This window comes from Myxine glutinosa, chromosome 1 (genome assembly GCF_964187855.1).
Source record: "Myxine glutinosa chromosome 1, kmMyxGlut1.1, whole genome shotgun sequence".
In the NCBI taxonomy this organism is placed as follows: Eukaryota; Metazoa; Chordata; class Myxini; order Myxiniformes; family Myxinidae; genus Myxine; species Myxine glutinosa.
In genome coordinates, this window is record NC_136261.1 from 167,512,074 (window position 1) to 167,535,277 (window position 23,204).

General features: G+C 44.2%; 1 protein-coding gene across 3 annotated transcripts in view; it reads left to right on the forward strand.

Moving 5' to 3' along the window:
• Window positions 1–23,204, forward strand: part of TYRP1 (tyrosinase related protein 1) — a 185,688-nt gene that overhangs the window by 142,121 nt on the left and 20,363 nt on the right. For all 3 annotated transcript variants that reach the window (XM_068121712.2, XM_078779621.1, XM_078779610.1), the window contains 3 exons: window positions 865–1,032; window positions 2,224–2,403; window positions 19,714–19,860. In XM_068121712.2, coding sequence (XP_067977813.1) covers window positions 865–1,032; window positions 2,224–2,403; window positions 19,714–19,860 — 495 coding nt within the window. The remainder of the gene's footprint in view (window positions 1–864; window positions 1,033–2,223; window positions 2,404–19,713; window positions 19,861–23,204) is intronic.

Consider the following 23,204-nt stretch of genomic DNA (forward strand, 5'->3'; position numbering starts at 1 on the left):
CATACACCACATCCTCCCTTCCGTGGATGCTCCACAGGTTTCGGCTAGTTATTAATATTAAGCTCTTGTTCCCCCAAATAGAGAAGTCAAACTACGCCTATGGTTTCGGGCACCACTTCAATGCTCCTAAGTCAGAACGGTAGTACTACCCTGAGCGGTTGCTGTCTACAATCTACTACCGAAAAAAAATTCCACGAGTCCCTGCCATTATGCTGTCAAAGGACATTTCTGTCAAACTCCTTAAATATTCCACACTCTAATGGTAACTAATTTCCTTACAACAGTGCATTGGAGCCGGGTTGTCTGCTAGTATATGAATGAAGTACACGACATTAGATCCCAACATTGTAAGCTAAATAGTCAAATAGAAACTTGAAACTCACTAAACCATTGTATACCCAATATATAAAATATAGTATAACCTTCTAAAGAAATAACTTCTTAAAAAGGGCCAAGTTTCATTCAACTTTTATTATAAAAGATGTCACTAACTGTGAAGTTAACCACAATTTTTTGTAGGATTTAAAATGGGAGCCAAGTACCATTGGAGACAAATACCATTTGTGTTTAACTTTTATTGAAAATTTTTTTTTTTTTTTAGATCACAAACTTCAAATGCAATCAAACTCGAACTTTGAGCAAGCAAAATGAAACTGATTGATGAAAATAAATCAACTTAATAATACAGTATATTGATTGATTTCTATTCTAAAAAATTTAGAATCATCATATCGCGTCATAACGAGAAAAATCTCAGAATCCACTGTTTCAATTGCATATTATCAATCACATTTTATTTGTGTTGACTAATTGTAATAATTGTTAACATGCATCTCCCACAATCCTCCCATAATTGATTTTCAGGTACTGAAGGGGGTCCAATTCGCCGGAACCCTGGTGGCAATGTGGACAGGCCGATGTTGATGAATCTTCCTGAACCTGAGGACGTTCGCCAATGTCTCAGTACCGAACGTTTTGACACACCGCCATTTTACTCTACATCAGATGGCAGCTTCCGAAATGCCCTCGAAGGTATAGATGCAATATATTTTATCCATTAAAAAAAATTGTTTTCGATGTAAACAGATGCTTTCCCGTCTCTAGAGAATTGGGTGTTTTATGCCGACAAAGTCACTGGAGGCCTTGTCTTTTCGGGTTGTCTGTCCGTCAGTCCGTCCATCCGTCCATGATAGGTTTTCGTTACCGCTATAACTTGAGGTATCTTAGCTGTAGGTATCTTAGTCAAACTTGGTGCAAGTATGTATAATGAGGTAAAGATGAACTGATTTGATTTTGGGGTCGAGGTCAAAGGCCGAAGTTCAGAGGTCATGTTGGGTAAAAAAAATCCTTTAACCACGATAACTTGTGAACCAGTGATGGGATCCCAACCAAAGTTGGTACAAGTATGTATCATGATGCAAAGATGAACTGATTTGATTTTGGGGTCAAGAGGTCATAGGTCAAAGTCTGTAATAGGTGTATAACTTGAGAACGGCTGAAGGGATCTAATTCAAACCTGGTACAGGTATGTATAATGATGTAAAGATCAACTGATTAAATTTTGGGGTCAAAGGTCAAATGTCAGACGTCCAGTCAGATAAAACGTCTGTTACCGAGCTAATTTATGAACCAGTCATGGAAATTTTACCAAATTTGGTACTGTATAATTATATATTATGATGCAAAGATAAACTGATTCGATTTTGGGGTCAAGAGGTCAAAGATCAGAAGTCATGTTAAGTTACAATTATTTCGTTACTGTGATAACTTAAGAAAAGCTGAAGGGATCTAAGTCAAACTTGGTATAGGTATGTATGATGATGAAAATATGAGTTGATTAGATTTAGGGGTCAAGAGGTCAAAGGTCAGAGGTCATGTTAAGTAAAAATTCTGTTACTGTTATAACTTGTGAACCGGTGATGGGATTTTGACCAAACTTGGTTTAAGTATATATTATGATGCAAAGATGAACTGATTATATTTTGGCATCAAAAGTGAGGAGTGAGGTGATTTTGGTGAGGTCAGAGGTCATGTCAGGTAAAAATGTGGATCCTTGATAATGGCTGAATGGATTTAAATCAAACTTGGTCCAAGTATGTATAATGATGTAATAATGTGGCGGAGGCATAACGGTCGACGGTGTGACGTCGAAGAGTGTCGTTCTTGTTTTTATTATTCTGAAGTCCTAATCAATTTTTGTTTCATGTCTTTGTATGCTTGTAGGTTATGCAGAGCCTAACGGTCGCTACAATTCCAGTGTGAGGACTCTGCACAATCTGGCACATCTCTACTTCAACGGAACAGCGAGCCAGACGCATATCTCGCCCAATGACCCTCTCTTTGTGCTGTTGCACACTTTCACCGATGCCATATTCGATGAATGGTTACGCATTCACAATCCCAGTGAGTTATACTAATACAATCTTTGTACAGAAGAGTCTTATTATGATGCAAAATAACATTCCATCAAAATGGTTGTTGTAGCGAAACAATGTGGTATTAGCCCTACAACACCATCCCAAACAGCATTCTCCATCCCAACACCCAACAACAACAACAACAACAACAACATGCATTTTAAGGCCATTTTCCCTGCTAAAGCGGGGGTTAGCCTTGCGGTCCCCATGACAATCTTCTCCATTTTGCCCTATTTTCTGCATCTCTCCTTGTTAACCCCATTGCCCGCATTTCTTCTTCCACCATCTTTAGCCAAGTCTTTCTCGGTCTTCCCCATCCTCTACTTCCTTCTACATTCATTTCCATCACTCTTCTCAACCAGTCACTTTCATCCTTCCTCAACACATGACCAACCCATCTCAACCTGTTCCTCTTCACAGCATCAATCACAGGCTCTATTCCCATCATTTTCGCAATTCATCATTTGTCTTCCTCTCTCTCAACGATACTCCGCACATCCACCGAATCATTCGCATTTCCACCCTTTCCAGCCTTCGTTGCTGCTCTACGTTCATTACCCATGTCTCGCTCCCATAAATCATAACACTTCTCACACATGTAGCATACACCTTTCCCTTCAGCTTCAACGACACTCCCTTCCTCATCAGCACGCCACTCAGTTCCCGAAACTTCTTCCGTGCACATCTCACTCTAGCAACCGTTGCCGAGTCTGATCCACCTTCTCCATTCAGCATGTCTCCGATGTAGCAAAATGTTTTCACACCTTCCAGCTTCACGCCGTCTCCAAGATCCAACTCAACATTTCCTCCATCTGCAGCTCCCTCTGTACACACCTTACATTTGAATGTAGCTGCCACACTGGTTAATTACCCTCTCAGACCACTACATTTTTGATGAACCCACTCAGCGCACATTGTACATTGAATGGAGTTCACTCCGACACCCTTCCTACACACAGCACAGGGCCACTTCCCAGTTCTTTCCACCTCACCACATGCTTTACCACTTGCCATCACCTTCGTCTTTCCGATATTCACCTTCAGACCTTTTGTCTCCATACATTCCTTCCACGTGTTCATCTTTTCCTTCAGCCCATTCATACTTTCCGCAATCAACACCAGATCATCTGCATACAACAACTCCCACGGTAAACCCTCCTTTACGTTCTGAGCCAGCACCTCCATCACAGCTACAAATAGTAGTGGACTTAGTACCGACCCCTGATGCACTCCCACCTTCACCTCAAACTCACCACTGTTCCCGTCCTTCGTCCTTACAGCTGTGCGTGCTCTTTTGTACATTGCCATCACTACTCTGATCAACCATTCCTCCACTCCTAACTTCCTCAATGCCCATGTCAATACTTTGCGTGGAACCCGATCAAATGCTTTCTCCAGATCAACAAACCCAAGAAACAACTTCTTCCTCTTCTCCATGTACTTCTCCTGCAACTGCCTCACAATGAAAAGCGCGTCTGTCGTTCCTCTTCCTGGCATAAATCCAAACTGCATTTCGTCGATCTTCACTTTCTTCCTTATCCTCCTCTCCAACACCCTTTCCAATACCTTCATTCCATGCTCCAATAACTTTATCGCTCGGTACGAGCCACACTCCAGAGGGTCACCTTTCCCCTTGTATAGAGGGACGAGGGTACTCAGTTCCCAAGCCACTGGAATGCGGCCTTCTTTCACCACCAGATTACAGATCTCTGTCATTCTCTTCACACCCCAACTTCCTGCTGCCTTCAACATATCTCCCACAACTCCCGTCGGCCCTCCCGCTTTTCTACCCTTCATTGCTTTTATCGCTTCCTCAACTTCCTTCTCAGTTATCTACTCTGCCGGTCCTAAAACTGGCTTACTCTCTATGTTGCCATCCCATTCATTCTCTGTATTCAACAGCATTTCCATATATCTTTTCCATCTTCCTTTAATTCCATCTGGGTCGACAACGATTTGTCCCACTTCATCCTTCAAGCAGCTCACCCCCATCACATCACACCTCTCTTTCGCTATCTGCTTTGCAATCCTGAATGCCGCTCTCTGACCCTCTTCCGAATCCAAGCGTTCTCCGAACATTTTCCTACATGCCTCCTGCGCCTTTGCTACCTCTTTCTTTGCAGCCTTCCTGGCTGCCTTATAACTTTCATGCTCTGCTGTTTCTGCTCCCGTACCCTTCGCCTTCTGCCACTCCTTGAACTTCTTCCTCTTCTCGTCAATCGTCTTTCCAACTTCATCATCCCACCACCATGTTTCCGAGTGCCTCGGTGGTCCTTTTGTCCATCCACATACCTCACCAACGGCTCCCAACAGACTAGCTTTCATTGACATCCAACCACTTTCAAGCTCAACCACATCATCCTCGACCCTACGCAGCCTCTCTTTTAATGCCTCCCTTACTGTCACCTCTTTCAACCTCCACACCTTCATTCTCGGTTGGTACTTCACCCGCCGAGCTCTCCTCGCACCTTTCACCCTTACGTCGCAGACAACCAAGTGGTGCTGTGAAACAGCCTCCTCCCCCGGGATCACCTTTGTGTCCCGGAGGTGCCCCCTATCTCGCCTACGCACCATCAGGTAGTCAACGGTTGTCGTCGACCCACCTGACGTGTATGTAACAAGCTTATTATCCTCTTTCTGGAACTGAGTATTACAAATCAACAAATCAGCTCCATCAGCAAACTCCAAAATCCTTTCACCTTCTCCATTTCTCACACCATATCCGTAACCCCCATGAACTCCGTCCAAACCATCCATACTCCTTCCCACATGTCCATTTAGGTCTCCTCCTACCACAACAACTTCCTCATCTTTCACGTTTTCCATCAGCTTCTCTATCGCACACCAGAACTTGTCCTTCTCTTCATCGCTTCGACCAACCTGCGGAGCATATCCCGAGATGACGTTCACCAAGAGCTTTCCAATCATCATTTTCACCATCATCAACCTATCACTCACTCTAGTCACACTCACCACACTGTCTACAAACTCCTCAGAAAACAGGACACCAACACCATTCACGCCCTCCAGGCACCCTTGCCACACAAACTTGTATTTCTGTCCCTGCCTACCCTTCACCATTCTCACACCACTTCCCTTCCATCTCGTCTCTTGCACACAACATATGTCCACTCTTCTTCTGACCAATACTTCCACCACTTCTCCTGATCTCCCTGTCATTGTCCCCACATTCCATGTCCCAAACCTCAGAAACCGATCTCCACTTCGGGCTGCACCCTGCCCATATGTACTTGTGATTGTCATGGTTCTCTTTTTTGAGGCAATGTTTTTTTTTATGGCCGGATGCCCTTCCTGACGCCAACCCTCTTAGTCGCCTCCTACGACACGCAGGGATACGGCGTACCTATTCTTATCCAGGGTACACACTGGGAAACGTTTAAAACATGGAAATCCTGGGGGGGGGGGGGGGCGGGATCACCGCTGCGGTTTAAACATATTTAAAGAAATATTTCAACAAAACCATGAAAACAATCTGGGAAAAGTCTCTAAGTGAGAACGTGGATTTGAGAAAGCAGGAGCAGAGGTGAAAGAACAAACGAGAATATAGGGGGCGGGGCACAAGTCGAGACGAGGAGGCCGCATGAGACACCAGGCCGCACGAGGCGCGGACAAAGAAACGACTAATTACACACAAATTTGCATCAACTACAAAACCAAAACCAAATAGAAACACACAATAACACATACACAACAAAATACGCAGCGGAAATTTCACAAAGAAACGAACGGGAAAACACTCAAACTTTGATGCCGTGGAGAGATCAAAGCAAGCCCCGTCGCTCGAGGGACCGGAAGCGGAACTCCACTTTTTTGGAGCGGAACTCCACGAAGCGGAACCTCAAAATCAATAAGCTTCTCAATTGTGATGACCTCTACAACTTGGTGAAGTTTCATGACGATCGGTTTAGACTTGTGACCTGTAGGTGAGTGACAATCAGACAGACAGACAGACAGACAGACAGAATAACAAACGCAATCAATTAATATACTTGAAAAATCTTCGATTTTGCAAGTAATATACTAAAAAGAAAAATTACTGTAAATATACTGTAAATATTCTTTGATATCTGGATTTAATGACAGGCAGGCAGACAGAAAAGAAGATATGTATTCACTAAAAAATATTGAAATGTCACCTTAAAACGAAATGAAAAAAGCAATCTGTGAAATCTTCTTTATGAAATGTTAATTAAACTCGAAAGAAATTGTGGCAAAGTGATTTAAGTGAGTTATAATTGCTGACAATACATGCATTTATTCCGCTGAATTGAACAACTGAATATTCATGAAAGAAAAATGTACAAGTCAGGAGACGACGATGGTTCACGAGTGAGCGGTGAAGACGGACTATAACCGAAACAGGCCCGGACTGGGGGGTCGGGGGCCCACGTGGCAGGTGTCGGCCCCCGACATGCGGCGTACATGCCTATTTACAAAGTGCCCCCAATGCGCTGTGTGCGCAGGCCTTTAAGAGCCAGCTGTACGTAATTGTGTGTGGTGCTGGCCTGGAAATGTCAAAACGAAGATTACTGACCTTGAAATGAGATAGAAAATAATGTATAATCAGTTATGAGGTTAGTAAGATACACAAGACCGAAAATTCGGTTCGATTCCGACAACTTTGAAAATTTGACCTTTGTGACCTTCAAAGGTCGAAGATTCTGAAATTTGTTGGAAAACTTGTATTTCATGATGTATGTGATAATATAAGGTCATGTACGACATTTCACCCTATCAGGAAGCGAACAATGTAATAAAACCATCAAAAATCGACTTTTCTAAATTTCGTGACCTTGTGACCTTGACCTTGGGGCGAAAATGAAAAATCGAGCTCCGTGGGGCTAGACACATGCCATTGGCCTAACCAAATATCGAAACCCCTGTCAGATTCCACCAAACCCCTCGGAGAAGATGTAGCTTGAACTCGATTACCCCGTAAAAAGACATCTTTTTCGGGCGTGGCTCCACCCACAATGGGCGCAATACGCCCACTCTGGGCAGAACACAACTAGATCATGATATCAACCTCCCACCCAAGCTTCATCAAGATCGGATGATATCATCGGGTAGTTATGCTGCGGACAGACAGACAGACAGACACACACCCATGACGAATATAGTGGTCACTCTGTTTTATAACTCGTGAACCAATATTGTGTTATTTGTTCTATAAGATAAGCACCTTCTTCTAATGGCCTTGAAATGCTAAAATTGAAAGCATCTGAGGCAATTAAGCCTTATTTTCATGCTGTTTGTTCGTTGTTTAAATGCTAATCCGAGCTAATTCAGCATCAAATTTCCCTTTGCTTTGCCTACATGTTCAGAATTGCAAGGGACACAGAACACAGGATGAGATCCTGAAGTTCAACATGATATCCAAAACGTATAGGGGGAGGGGGGCACACGAGAAACTGGTGAAATGAACATGTTTGTGGGCAATTGATGACCTGGAAATGAGCAGAAATGAAAAGGAGACATATTTTCCGCCATTTTATAGGGCCCTTTTGCTGTCTCATATGATGAACTATAATATTGGAGGTGTTCATTCAAACATCGCTGATCTCTCCATCCAGGTTACTTCTGCAACTCTGGACATTGTGGTCTGAATTTACGAACGGCATTTAGCGAGTGTCTTGCTAACACACGCCTAACCCTAAAATGGTGACAAAACATATTTGTACACGCACAGCTAACCGCCCGTCAAGATGGCAATTTACGAAGGAAACTAAACAGCTGATTTGTTGTGCGAGCCTAAACATCCTATTAGTCTGTGAAACACTGCAAATATCTCCAACATCCTAATGAAATGGTGCACTTTCATAGAATCGCTGCACCACGGACAATTGTTGGAGGGAATTCATTGCATTGCTCCTTATCGTCGGTTGATACAGGTGATCTTGCACTAGATTTAGTAACAAACAAAATGATTATGGTACTTTGAGAGTCTGTATCGCTGGAAAATATTGATATTGTCATACTTCTCAAAGAGTATTGCATACAGTCACGTGAAAAAGTAAGTACACCCCATGTAAAGTTTTGACTTTTTCAACATATTTCAACATACAGCTATTTGATCTTCATTTCAACAATATTGACAGATAAAGGTGATATAATATAACAAATATCATGAAACATTTACATTTTGTAGTCCATTGTATAATTTAAATAAACATAAATGCAAATTTTGCATGTGGAAAAAGGAAGTACACCCCGACATTTATCACTACTTCAAATACCTAAAATTAGAATCAGGTGCACCAGCTCAGGTGCAAATGATTAGAACATCGTTAGAGAGGATCTTGGAGGAACCTGTCTTATTTAAACCTCAGACATTTAGTTTGGATGCTCTTTGTTGTTGAAATGTGCGGCGTCACCATGCCTAGATCAAAAGAGCTCTCTGAGGCCTCCAGAAAGAAGGTTTTCGATGCCTACCAGTCTGGGAAGGGATTTAAAAAGATCTCCAAACAATTTGAAATCAATTATTCGACTGTCCGGAAGATCATCTACAAGTGGATAAGATTCCGAACAACTGCCAACTTGTTCAGGCCAGGCCGCCCCAGCAAGTTCAGCCCGAGAGCAGACCACAAGATGCTGAAAGAAGTCTCTAAGAACCCCAGAATGTCATCACGGGACCTACAGGTAGCTCTTGCCACTGTTGATGTCAAAGTGCACGAGTCTACCATGAGAAAGAGGCTGCACAAATTTGATCTACATGGGAGGTGTGCCAGGAGGAAACCTTTGCTGTCCAGAAAGAACATCAGGACAAGACTAAAGTTTGCCAATGAACACCTCGGCAAAGACCAGCACTTCTGGAACAATGTGCTCTGGACAGATGAGTCAAAGGTAGAGCTATTTGGCCACAGTACCAGAAGACATGTTTGGCGAAAACCAAAGACAGCATTTGACCACAAGAACCTGATACCAACTGTAAAGCATGGTGGTGGAAATATTATGGTTTGGGGCAGCTTTGCTGCATCAGGGCCTGGGCAGCTCACCATCATAGAATCCACTATAAATTCTTCATTGTACCAGAGGGTGCTTGAGGATAATGTGAGGCCATCTGTCGGAGAGTTGAAGCTCAACCGAAGGTGGACCTTCCAACATGACAATGACCCTAAACATACCAGTAAATCCACCAAGGAATGGTTGAAAAGAATGAAATGGAGGGTTCTGGAATGGCCAAGTCAAAGCCCGGATCTGAATCCCATCGAGATGATGTGGGGGGATTTGAAACGAGCTGTGTCGTACTGCAAGAAACCCCTCAAACTTCGCACAGCTGAAAGAATTCTGCGTGGAGGAGTGGGCAAAAATTTCTCCCAGTCGATGTCAGAGACTGGTAGACAGTTATAAGAAACGCTTACTTGAGGTTGTCTCTGCCAAAGGGGGCAATACCACCTATGAGAGCCAAGGGTGTACTTACTTTTTCCACATGCGAAATTTGCATTTATGTTTATTTAAATTATACAATGGACTACAAAATGTAAATGTTTCAAGATATTTGTTATATTATATCACCTTTATCTATCAATATTGTTGAAATGAAGATCAAATAGCTGAATGTTGAAATATGTTGAAAAAGTCAAAACTTTACATGGGGTGTACTTACTTTTTCATGTGACTGTATATCCTCAAGGATTCTTAATGCACGTTGGAGACCAGACCTGCCCTATTCCTATCCTCTCCTGCCTCCTCTTGAGTTAATTTAGCAATCCTAACGTCTCATGTAAACTACCAATTATTCACCAGCTCAAGTAAACTACCAATTATTCACCATCTCATGTAAACTACCAATTACAGTATAAGCCTTGCAATGCTTGATTCAAGGCCTTAAAGGCATTCTTAACATGCCCTCGCCAACGTGGAAAGGTTTCTGTGTTATATTAGCGGTTGTGATTAGGTTTTGATGGCACATTAGATAATCACTCTTCTGCAATTGGCGATTAACTTTTAATGGGTGATCATCGCATGATTAGCAATTCTACACGCAGCTAACTCTTAAACGCCTTACGAAAATTTGGCCCTTTATGTTTAATCAGCCCCCTCTTCAATTTTGACATGCCCTTTACTCATTCTGGTGGTGAAGTTTCTGTCTGTGTCAATAATTCCATTCCTCACTGTTGTTTATTTAGTAATATTAAGTTTATTTAGTAATTTAATTCATCACCAATGTTTATTTACTAATTGACACTGCTAGCCCCTCATAATCCCCTGGAATAACTGACTGAATTGCTACAACCACCTAATATTTGTGTGTGGTATAATCTCACACCAGTGATGATGACACAATATGTACATACCTTCGGTAGCAGAGGTAATTAACTGAAACAAACACACAAGCATCGTAACTTTATGTTCCCAAAAAATGAAAATCCTGCTATATTGCTTTGTCTCTAATTTGCAAAACGTCTTGACTGCTCCTCATATAAGGGGCCATTGAGAGTTATGCCTTCAATGAGATAAAAATTGTTTCTGTGATTATTTATTATTTACTATCATTAAAATGCCTTAATCTAATTTAGCAAGTGTAGATGCTTATTTCCTGCCTTTGGGGTAATTGTAAAAAGAGAGTACAGAAAGAGTTCCTGCATGTAGTAGCATGCAGCCAATAACCACGCAACCATGTGGGAGGAGTTTCAGAACTGCTCTCGTGACACCTTTTTTATGATCCCAGTCCCTGCCGTTGGAAAGCATCCCCATAGCATGATGCTGCCACCACCATTGGTTCTTGGTTGGGATGGTTTTCGATGGGTGATGAGCTGTGCTTGTTTTTCTGCCAGACGTAGTGCTTCGCATTCATGCCAAAGGGTTCAATATCTGTCTAATGAGACCACAGAATCATTTGCCTCATGCTCTGTGTCTTTCAAGTGCCTTTTTGCGATCTCCAGGAGTGCTGTCATTTGCCCTTTTCTCAGGAGTAGCTTACATTTAGTCACTCTCCCATAAAGCCTAGAAAGGGAGGGGTTTCAGAACTGCTCTCGTGACACCTTTTTGTATGCAGTGTCGAGGCTCATGGAGGAGTGGGAGGCAAGACTTTGAACTACATTCCTGCAACAATATATTCTCAACACACAAGGGAAACAGGATGAGCACACAAGTGAAACTATTTCGACTTGGTCAAGTTTAGAAACAGTCGTTTCTGAAGTTTGTTTCAATTCCTACTCAGTCCAATATGATGTTTATCAGGGAAAACATGAAATAACAATTTTTTTTATGGTGACATCTATTTGCGGATGATTTCAAAGCACACACTGCTATTTAAAAGTTAATTTCTTTATTCAAATTTTATCTTGATTTTGTAAGTAAAATAATGTTTGTAAACTTTACATACATTTTTTTCACATTTTCTTTTTATTTAAAAAAAAATCACTTAAGGCATGACATATACTAACTCTAAACACAATTCCCTTTGTAATGAAGTTACTGCACATCTGAAAGTTGCAGTCCAACGTTTTGGTGTGATTCATGAGTGGGGAAATGCCCCAAGAGTGATTTCACGTTAATTTATGTGGCCCTCTCGAACAGGATGCTTCAACAATGTCCACATGATCCCAGGTGATGCTGAACTATCAGAATGCTTTGTATCAAGAAAAGCTTGAAAAAAACCCTTTTTCTCATGTCCGTAATGCTTCACGTGAGGGAGCAGGCTCATAATCCTTGGTGAAAATCATGCTCTTGTGTCTTCATAACCTATCTTCTCTCTCTCTCTCTCTCTCCCTCTCCCTCTCCCTCTCCCTCTCCCTCCCTCCCTCCCTCTCTCCCTCTCCCCCTCCCTCTCTCCCTCCCTCTCTCCCTCCCTCTCTCCCTCCCTCCCTCCCTCTCTCCCTCCCTCTCTCCCTCCCTCTCTCCCTCCCTCTCCCTCCCTCTCCCCCTCCCTCTCTCCCTCTCCCTCTCTCCCTCCCTCTCCCTCCCTCTCCCCCTCCCTCTCCCCCTCCCTCTCCCCTCCCTCTCCCTCCCTCCCTCTCCCTCCTCCTCCCTCCCTCCCTCTCCCCTCCCTCCCCCCTCCCTCCCTCTCCCCTCCTCCCCCTCCCTCTCCCCTCCCTCTCCCTCCCTCTCCCCCTCCCCCTCCCCCTCCCTCTCCCCTCCCCCTCCCTCTCCCCCTCCTCTCCCCCTCCCCCTCCATCTCCCCCTCCCCCTCCCCCTCCCTCTCCCCCTCCCTCTCCCCCTGCCCCTCCCCCCTCCCTCTCCCCCCTGCCCTCCCCCTCCCTCTCCCCTCCCTCTCCCCCTCCCTCTCCCCCTCCCTCTCCCCCTCCCCCTCCCTCTCCCTCTTCCCCTCCCTCTCCCTCTCCCCTCCTCTCTCTCTCCCTCTCCCTCTCCCTCTCCCTCCCTCCCTCTCTCCTCTCCCCCTCCCTCTCTCCCTCCCCCTCCCTCTCCCCCTCCCTCTCCCCCTCCCCCTCCCTCTCCCCCTCCCCCTCCCCCTCCCCCTCCCTCTCCCCCTCCCCCTCCCTCTCCCTCTCCCCCTCCCCCTCCCTCTCCCTCTCCCCCTCCCCCTCCCTCTCCCCCTCCCCCTCCCTCTCCCTCTCCCCCTCCCCTCCCTCCCTCTCCTCTCCCCCTCCCCCTCCCTCTCCTCTCCCCTCCCCCTCCTCTCCCCCTCCCCCTCCCTCTCCCCCTCCCCCTCCCCCTCCCTCTCCCCCCCTCCCCCTCCCTCTCCCCCCCTCCCCCTCCCTCTCTCTCCCCCCCTCCCTCTCTTCCCCCCCTCCCTCTCTCTCCCCCCCTCCCTCTCTCTCTCCCCCTCCCTCTCCCCCTCCCTCTCCCCCTCCCTCTCCCCCCTCCCCCCTCCTCTCCCCCCCTCCCCCTCCTCTCCCCCCTCCCTCCCTCTCCCCCCTCCCCCTCCCTCTCCCTCCTCCCTCTCCCTCCCTCTCTGGGCTATCTGGACATGCCAAACAAAGAGTTCTTTAAGTTAGAGTCTTCCCCCAAAAGGTCACAACAAATTCATACTTTACTCACTCCCAATGGGTCGCTGGTGACCTCCCAGCAGGCAATCAGGTGTACTCTGAAAGGGTTCTATTCTAACTTGTATTCTCCTCAGAACGTGGACAATGAGGTGATACGAGAGTTAACTGCTGGGCTTCCGAGTGTCGAGGAGGATGAGCGATGCATGCTCGATTCCCCAATTTCGACTGATGAACTTGAAGCAGCTGTGTGGAGCCTGAAAGATGGGAAACCTTCTGGAATAGATGGCCTGCCCACAGAATTCTACAAGACCTTCTGGGCCCTTGTGGGACCTGACTTACTCGATGTACTCGATGAAAGCATACGTGTCGGAGAACTTCCAATGTCTTGTAGACGAGCAGTCGTTTGTTTGCTACCAAAAGCTGGGAATCTTCAACTGGTTGATAACTGGTGACCTGTCTCCTTATTGTGTGTTGATTACAAGATTTTCTCTAAAGTACTTGCTAATCGTATGAAGACTGTGATCAGTTCAGTTATACACCCGGACCAGACCTACTGTGTGCCTGGAAAATCTATTTATGATAATATTTTTTTGGTAAGAGATATTATTTCATGCAATAATTTCCTGCGTGACGATTTTGGATTGCTGTTTCTTGATCAAACTAAGGCCTTCGATCGTGTTGACCACAAGTACCTTTTTTCTGTCCTGAAAGGAATGGGGTTTGGTGAAACTTTCACCTCTTATGTGAAACTCCTGTATACTAATACTCAATGTATGATGAAGATCAACAATAGGTTATGCTCTCCCTTTCCTTTCCAATGGGGTATTCGCCAAGGTTGCCCCCTCTCTGGGCTTTTATATATAGTCGCCTTGAACCACTCCTTCGGTTTATTAGACAGCAATACCTCAGGGAATGAGAAGTATAGAAGGAGCAGAATTTGTGCAGACGGCTTATGCTGATGATGTCCTGTGTTTTGATTAGAAGCTCCAATGATGTCTCTGCTTTACAACGTTGTATGCGAGATTTCTCTGCAGCCTCTTCCGGTGGGATCCGGTGGGAATAAAAGTACAGCATTATGGTGTGGCAAAGGCAATCTCTCTTGTGTATCACCACCCTCACTCCCACACAACCTGGTCTGGAGAACGGACGGGGTTAAATATCTTGGAGTGCATATCGGTAATCGTGAAACAGAAATGAACTAGAACGGGCACTCGGTAGAGCGCATACCTTCGCCGCAGCTACTGTTCTGTACTTGGCATGGGAGTGTAGGGAACAGAACAACAAAAATACGATTTTGACCTTTTCGTGACCTTGACCTTGACCTTTGACCCGATTGCTCCCAAAATCTAATCAAATGTGTCCCGTATAATAACCAATCATCCCACCAAATTTCATGCAATTCGGTTGAATACTTTTTGAGTTATGCGAATAACATACACACACACACACAGACATACAAATAAATACACAGCGATCAAAACATAACCTTCCGCTTTTGCGAAGGTAAAAATTGGGAAGGAGTGTTGGAACAAATTATGCACAGATTGAAAGCATGGGAAGGACTGCTGAGGTCCATCTCCTATCGAGGCCGTACCCTTGTCATAAACAATCTGGTTGCAACAAAATTATGGCACAGAATTATTGCTTTACAGCCACCAAACCAACTAATTATGGCTACTCAGCGAATGCTAGTAAACTTATTTTGGAGTGGCTACCATTGGCTGAGGCCTGAGATATTGTACTACCCCCGGAAGGAAGGTGGCCAGGGCATTGTTGATATCTCTGGTCGGGTTGTGGCCTTTCGGCTGCAGTCTCTGCAGAGACTACTGTTCGCTGAACAGCTGCCCTGGCGGCCCTTTGCATTTTTTCTGTTACAACAGGCTGGTAGACTGAGATATGATCGGCAGCTTCTTTTGATAGACCTCGAGCATATAAATTTTGCCTCTCTTCCGAGATTCTATCAGAGTTTATTGGACACTTGGAAAAGGTTTGACGTCCACCGCTTCCTTGAGGGCTATAATTGTCGAATGTTCCTTCAAGAACCCCTTTTCTTCAATAACTTTTTTCCTGGTATCCCTCATAGCCATGCCCTGATTAAAAAATTTATCCAAGGAGGGATTAACAAAGTATGTGATCTGAGAGATTCATCTGGAGTTAAGTGGAAACCTGCTGGTTTGGTGGCAACCTCAGTTGGATCTCGGTCTGTCCGACTTGTAGACCAAGTTGTACGTATAGTCATTAGAAAATTTAGACAGCTAAACATCGGCTGGGAAGGTGTTGGTAACATTGAGGACTTTCGGTTAGGTTTCCCTGAAATCAAAGTGCTCTTTTCGTCTTCTCTTCAGCCAGAGATTGAACATACCCCCCCTTTTCATCTTGTAACTAAGATTGGAATCCGTGATCTCTCTCGACAAAATAAGAATGTACCCCTCTCTGGGAGAACACGAGTAGCTTTGTGGTCAGAGCGGTTAGGGTCGGGGTCTCCGTCTACCCCCCTTTGGCCTCACATGTACACCTTACCAATACATGGTGTGTTAGCGGACATACAATGGAGGTTAGCACACTGGGCGCTTCCCTCCAATATTTTTGTTCACCGTATTAACAGCTCACTGCCGGAAACTTGTCCTTTCTGTGATCAGAAGGAGGATTTGTTTCATGCTTATGTACAGTGTCGTAGACTGACATCGCTTTTCTTGTTCCTTGAATATCTTTTTCACCAACTGTCCTTCCCTTTCAATATGCATATGTTTATATTTGGTGTGTCTTTCAGGCCCACATGTAGAGATGTGGGTGTGCTTCTCAATTTTTTGGTTGCTGTTGCAAAATATGCGATAGATAAATCTCGGAAAATTAAAATAGATAACGGCTATGGCTCTGATGCTATTTCTATTTTTAAAGGGTTTGTCTCAACACGACTCTCTTTCTCTCTCTCTCTCTCTCTCTCTCTCTGAAGCGTTCTCTATCTCTATCTCTATCTCGATCTCTATCTCTATCTCTATCTCTCTCTATCTCTCTCTATCTCTCTCTATCTCTCTCTATCTCTCTCTCTCTTTCTCTCTCTCTCTCTCATTAATCTCTCTCTCTCTCTCATTAATCTCTCTCTCTCTCATTAATCTCTCTCTCTCATTAATCTCTCTCTCTCTCATTAATCTCTCTCTCTCTCATTAATCTCTCTCTCTCTCATTAATCTCTCTCTCTCTCTCTCTCTCTCATTAATCTCTCTCTCTCTCTCTCATTAATCTCTCTCTCTCTCATTAATCTCTCTCTCTCTCATTAATCTCTCTCTCTCTCATTAATCTCTCTCTCTCTCATTAATCTCGCTCTCTCTCATTAATCTCTCTCTCTCTCATTAATCTCTCTCTCTCTCATTAATCTCTCTCTCTCTCATTAATCTCTCTCTCTCATTAATCTCTCTCTCTCTCTCATTAATCTCTCTCTTTCATTAATCTCTCTCTCTCTCTCATTAATCTCTCTCTCTCTCTCTCATTAATCTCTCTCTCTCTCTCATTAATCTCTCTCATTAATCTCTCTCTCTCATTAATCTCTCTCTCTCATTAATCTCTCTCTCTCATTAATCTCTCTCTCTCATTAATCTCTCTCTCTCTCATTAATCTCTCTCTCTCTCATTAATCTCTCTCTCTCTCATTAATCTCTCTCTCTCTCATTAATCTCTCTCTCTCTCATTAATCTCTCTCTCTCATTAATCTCTCTCTCTCATTAATCTCTCTCTCATTAATCTATCTCTCTCTCATTAATCTCTCTCTCTCTCTCATTAATCTCTCTCTCTCTCATTAATCTCTCTCTCTCTCATTAATCTCTCTCTCTCTCTCATTAATCTCTCTCTCTCTCATTAATCTCTCTCTCTCTCATTAATCTCTCTCTCTCTCATTAATCTCTCTCTCTCTCTCTCTCATTAATCTCTCTCTCTCATTAATCTCTCTCTCTCATTAATCTCTCTCTCTCTCATTAATCTCTCTCTCTCTCTCATTAATCTCTCTCTCTCTCATTAATCTCTCTCTCTCTCTCTCATTAATCTCTCTCTCTCATTAATCTCTCTCTCTCTCTCATTAATCTCTCTCTCTCTCTCTCTCTCTCTCTCATTAATCTCTCTCTCTCTCTCTCTCATTAATCTCTCTCTCTCTCTTTTTTAGCCACGTCGCAGACGCTGGTCATAGAGTGCCCTCTGCTGTTGTTGTTGTTGTTCTTCTTGTTCTTGTTCTTGCAGAGAAGACAAAACCTCAAAGCTCCACCCATTCTGGGAGAGCCTTCATAGAAACAAATATCCACCATTTTATTAACTCGCATAGCTTTGAGGCCTGTTTTGTAGGCCCGTGGTGTCTTCCTCTCTCACAGTTTTATTTCAAATCAAATTCGATATATCATTTCATTTTTCACAGTCGCTAACATAGTTTTAGACTCGGTTGAAAAAAAACGGGAATAAAATCCGATGAAAGTTGCCCTTTATAGAACGAAATGAATTCTCAAAGGCCTGTAACTTCAAGTCCATTGAGATTTTTTTTTTTTAAAGCGCAGCATGCTCAGTCATACACCGCCCGAAATAAGAGACGGGAAAATGCCGAGATATATATATTTTGTTTAAATCGTGGCATGGTCAGTCATACACCGCCTGAAATAACAGACGGGAAAATGCCGAGATATATTAAAAATTCGTCCATTTGATGACAATCGTCACGATGAAATATTTAATTTATACGTCGTCACAATAATGTGGAGAGAGGAGCATAGCTTCGTTCACGTGTCGCCACACACGGGAAATTGCCGAGATATATATTTTTTAAATCGCGGCATGGTCAGTCATACACCGCCTGAAATAACAGACGGGAAAATGCCGAGATATATTAAAAATTCGTCGCCACACACGGGAAATTGCCGAGATATATTTTCACTTTGCACAAAAATAACATCAAGTAATCGAAACAATAGGAATGTCCTGTGCCTATAACATCGACGTTATAGGCACAGCTGCATCTAGGCATTGTGTAACATCGACGCGGCTTTTGTTTTAATTAAAACTTTTTGTACTTGTTTTTAATCTAAGCCCTACCTGCAAAATAGAACAAAAATGGGGTTATTGAAAATTGCTCTTCATGCAGCAGGATCCTGGGCACAAGGTCCCTCCAGTCAGTTATAGTTGTAATATATTTTAAAATTACTTGTGCAACAAACTTCTACGAATCTAGCAAGTTTGCAGGAGGAAAGGCAGGATCATTTCTCTTTATAAGTCGGTTTTTTTTTTTCGGCAGGCAAATTGAGTGACAAGAAAACTATTTTGCTTCATTCAAAAAATGTTAAATTGCATTATTGGAGGTTATACTGTAATATTCGTTGCAAACATAACTCGCAGTTTACTTTTACCATTTCTTAAGATGACACCGACAAAACCGTTTCATCCACATGGAAATATATAAACATGACAATTCTCCTGTCATTTACAATACAACAGATTGTCATCTCGTTATTGGTTCACGAGTTATCAAGTGACCACTATATTCGTCATGTGTGTGCATCTGTCTGTGTGTGTGTCTGTGTGTCTGTCTGCAGCATAACTACCCGATGATATCATCCGATCTTGATGAAACTTGGGTGGGACGTTGATATCATGATCTAGTTGTGTCCTGCCGAGAGTGGGCGTATTGCGCCCATTGTGGGCGGAGCCACGCCCGAAAAAGATGTCTTTTTCGGGGGTAATCGAGTTCAAGCGACATCTTCTCCGAGGGGTTTGGTGGCATCTGACAGGGGTTTCGATATTTGGTTCGGCCAATGTCATGTGTCTCGCCCCACGGAGCTCGATTTTTCATTTTTCATTTCATTTTTTCATTTTTTTTTTTTTTCATTTCATTTTTCACCAAATTTTCGGTATTGTGTAGCTAACTAACCTCATAACTGATTATACATTATTTTCTATCTCATTTCAAGGTCAGTAACCTTCGTTTTGACATTTCCGGGCCTGGCCTGTCCGGGCCTGTTTCGGTTATAGTCCGTCCTTTGTCATTGAATACCGCTCGCTCATGAACCATCGTCGTCTCCTGACTTGTTTTTCTCTATAATCAAAAACCCAGAAAAAATGATAAATTCCACCATGTGTTATCCTTTAAATAAATAAATAAATAATGAATGAATGGTAGAATACGCTCATCATAACATACTATATTCTCTTTTCGACCACCCCTTACCCCCCTCCCTCAACCCTTTGTACCCCACCACATCCCATTCACCACTCTTTCTCCTGTATCCACCCATGTTACTCCCAACCATCCATGAAAAGTGCAAAATAACAGCATGAATGATACAATATCACAAAACAGTGTAAACATCAATCTGTCATTATTACAGTGAATGCATAATGGTGTCTTGTGTTGCAGACACATCTGAGTTTCCTGTAGAAGATGCACCAATTGGCCACAACCGAGCATACTACATGGTTCCATTCTGGCCTCCAGTTCGTAATGTGGATATGTTTATGACAGCACCAGAAAACCTGGGCTATGTATATGAGGTCACCTGGCCAGGTGGGTGCATAACATGTCCTGAATATTGTTATTATTATCAATATCTCTTTTTTTTTCGTTCTTTCCTTTTTGTTTATACGAGCAGAGTACCCACCCTCTGGGTGGGTCGACTTTGTGCATTACTTGCTGAAAAAAGTATCGTCTGTTTTGCAAGAAGACTAGGTCTAGGATGTTTGCATGGTCTGAGCCTAAAATGTTGCAGATGGTTTAAAGGTCTAAAGGATACTTTGCAATAGTAGTTAGTGTATAAGGGGTTGAAAGGGTCTCATCTCTCAAGCATGTAAAAAGGGTCTAAAAAGATCTAAGTGGTCTAAAGCTCTCAATAGTCAAAGGTCCATGCTGTCTAACATGTCTGAAAGGTGTAAGGGGTCTAAATGGTGTTAGGGTCGAAGGGGTCTAAAAGGGAGTCGAGGGACTTAAGGGGTGTAAAGGTCTTAAGGGGTGTAAAAGTCTTAAGGGTCTGTGTCGTCTGAAGGTTATTGGGGGTATAAACGGTATGAAAGGGTGAAGGGGTCTAAAGTGTCAAAAGGATCTTAAAGATGGATAGGATCTATAGGGGTCTTAATGGTCTGTAGGGGTCTTAAAGATATTAAGGGTTATTAAAGGTGGTAGTGGTCTTGAGGTGCCTTAGGGGGTTTTAAGGTTATTGGAGGTCTTAAGGGTCTTCGAGATATTAAGAGTCTTAGAGGTCTTAACAGTCTTAGGGGTCATTATGGGTTTTAGGTGTCTGAAGTTTTTTGGGGTCTTAAGGATCTTAGGGGTCTCAGGAGTCTTAGGGGGTCTATGGGAGTCTTATTGGGGTTATTGGGGTCTTAAGGGTTCTTAAGGTTTTAACGTCCTCAAATTGGGGTCTTTCTACATTCTACTATTGGGGTCTTTCTACATTCCCTAAACTATCCAGAACTCCACCCCTCCTCCAGTGTCCTCAAATGTATTTTTGACTCGAAGGTCTCAAACTCATTTTGCAAAAAATGTTCGTTTCCCATGAATCGTACACTTTTCAAAATCCAATCTCACCCCTCCCCTCCAAATCCTCCCCATCACCCATCCCTTTCAAATCTCCCCCCTTGCCCCTTCCCTCCCCTCCCTCCTAAACTCCCCCACACCCCTCCCCTCCGAGACTCTCCCTCGCTCCTCCCCTCCTAGACTCCCCTCTCACCCCTCCTCCTCAAAGCATCCTCCCTGCTTCTTCCCCCTTCCAACTTTCACCTTCATTTCCCCAAACCTTCTGCCTCGCTCTTCCCCCTCCTCAAATAACACCTCACTGTGCCTCACCCAATCTCCATCAAACCTTTTGTCCGCCCCATTCTTCCCTTTCTCCAAGCTATTCTGAAATCTCTGAAATCTCTGACACACCTTCAACAGCTCTCCCTACCTCTTCCTCCTCTTCCACATCTTACCCTACCCCTCCCCCCCCCTGTTCTGGACCCTATGCTCCCCCTTCCTCTTCATAAACGGTATGGACCTCAAACATCCGGGGCCTTCGCTCAAACTTGACTGACCTCTCCATACAGGTTGCTTCTGATAAACCAGATGTGATCTGCTTAACAGAAACTTTCCTCCTTCATGATGTCTCTGATGCCTTGGTATCTCTCCCAGGTTACTCCCTCCTCCGGTATGATAGACCTGAGCCTCGTCCTGGAGGTGGGGTTGCTATCTTTATAAAAAACTCTCTTCCTCACTCGCCGTCCACTGCCCTCTCTCCACTTCACCCCCAGGAATACCTTTGGCTACGGCTTCCCCTTCGCTCCCACCTTTTGTTCATATGTGTGTTGTACCGTCCACCAAACAGCGATGACTCCATCTACATCTCACTGTCTGATAATATGGACCTACTTCTATCTACCCATCCCAACTCTCTCTTCCTCATATGTGGTGATTTCAATTGTTACCATGCCAGTTGGCTGGGTGTGGGTACCTCTCTCACCAGCCATGGCTCTTCAGCAAAGGACTTCTGCGACTCACTGGGACTGACACAATCTGTCAATTTCCCGACCCGGATCTCAGTCAACGGAGCATCTTCTCTTCTGGATTTGGTTATGACAAACTTCCCTGAAAATGTCTGCTGCTCTTCTTCTGCTCCAATCGGCTCATCTGATCATGTGCTTGTCAAAGTGGACATCTCTCTGACCATTCTCAGAGAGCCTCCTCAGCGTCGACGAGTCTGGCATTTCACTCAGGCCAACTGGCACGGTCTTCAAGCAGCCATCAATCATCTGGACTGGTCTCCCATCTCTACCGCCTCTGACATCAACTCATCCTGGGAATTCTTTCAAAGTAAATTGCTCTCTCTCATGCACAGATTTATCCCATCTCGTCTTCAGTTGTCATACCCTTCCTCCCGTCCATGGTACACAGAATCTTGTGGTGAGGCTGTTGCCTTGAAACAACTTGCTTTTGTCTCCTGGAAAGCAAATCCAACGGAAGGAAATCTCATTTCCTTTCACAAAGCCCGAAACAAGTGTGTGTCCACCCTCAGGAGAGCCAGGAAACAATATCTCACCGTTCTCAAGACCGAACTCTCTTATCTGTCTCCCTCTTCCAAATCCTGGTGGCGTCTGGTCAAATCTGTTTCTGGTGTTTGTTCCCCCTCCATCCCCTCCCTCACCTCAAACGGCTTAACGGCTGACTCCGCACGTGAAAAAGCTGAATGCCTCAACTCTGTGTTTGCCTCTAAATCTTGTGTCCCAAACCCATCCCTCTCTGTACCCACCGTACCCAGTCGTACCCAGCTGCTCCTGCACTCTGTGTCCTTTCCTCCTGACAAGGTGGAAAAGTTTCTGTCAACCCTCGACTCTGATTCTGCAACTGGTCCTGACGGCATCAGCCCACGGGTCCTAAAATCATGTTCTTCTGCTCTTTCACTCCCTCTTTCTGTTCTCTTCACCCTCTCTTTTGCTCAAGGTCATCTGCCATCTGCTTGGAAATCAGCCAACATCACCGCTTTGCACAAAAAAGGTGCAAAAACCGATCCCAGCAACTACAGACCAATCAGCCTTCTCCCAATTATCAGCAAAGTCATGGAATCCATCATTGCTTCAGATATTAAATATTTCCTCTTCTCCAATGGCTTGATCTCTGATCATCAATTTGGTTTCAGACCTGGTCACTCTACTCTGGACATGCTGCTTCTGCTTTCTCAACAATGGATGGAGGTCCTCAACGCCAAACAGGAAATTAGAGCTGTCTCCCTTGACATTTCACGTGCCTTCGATATGGTCTGGCACCCTGCTCTGCTCACCAAACTCTCCTCCTTTGGTATCCATGGAAATCTCCACGCATGGCTGGCGGACTTCCTCTCTGGTCGTAGTCAACGTGTGGCCCTGAATGGGTTTCTCTCATCT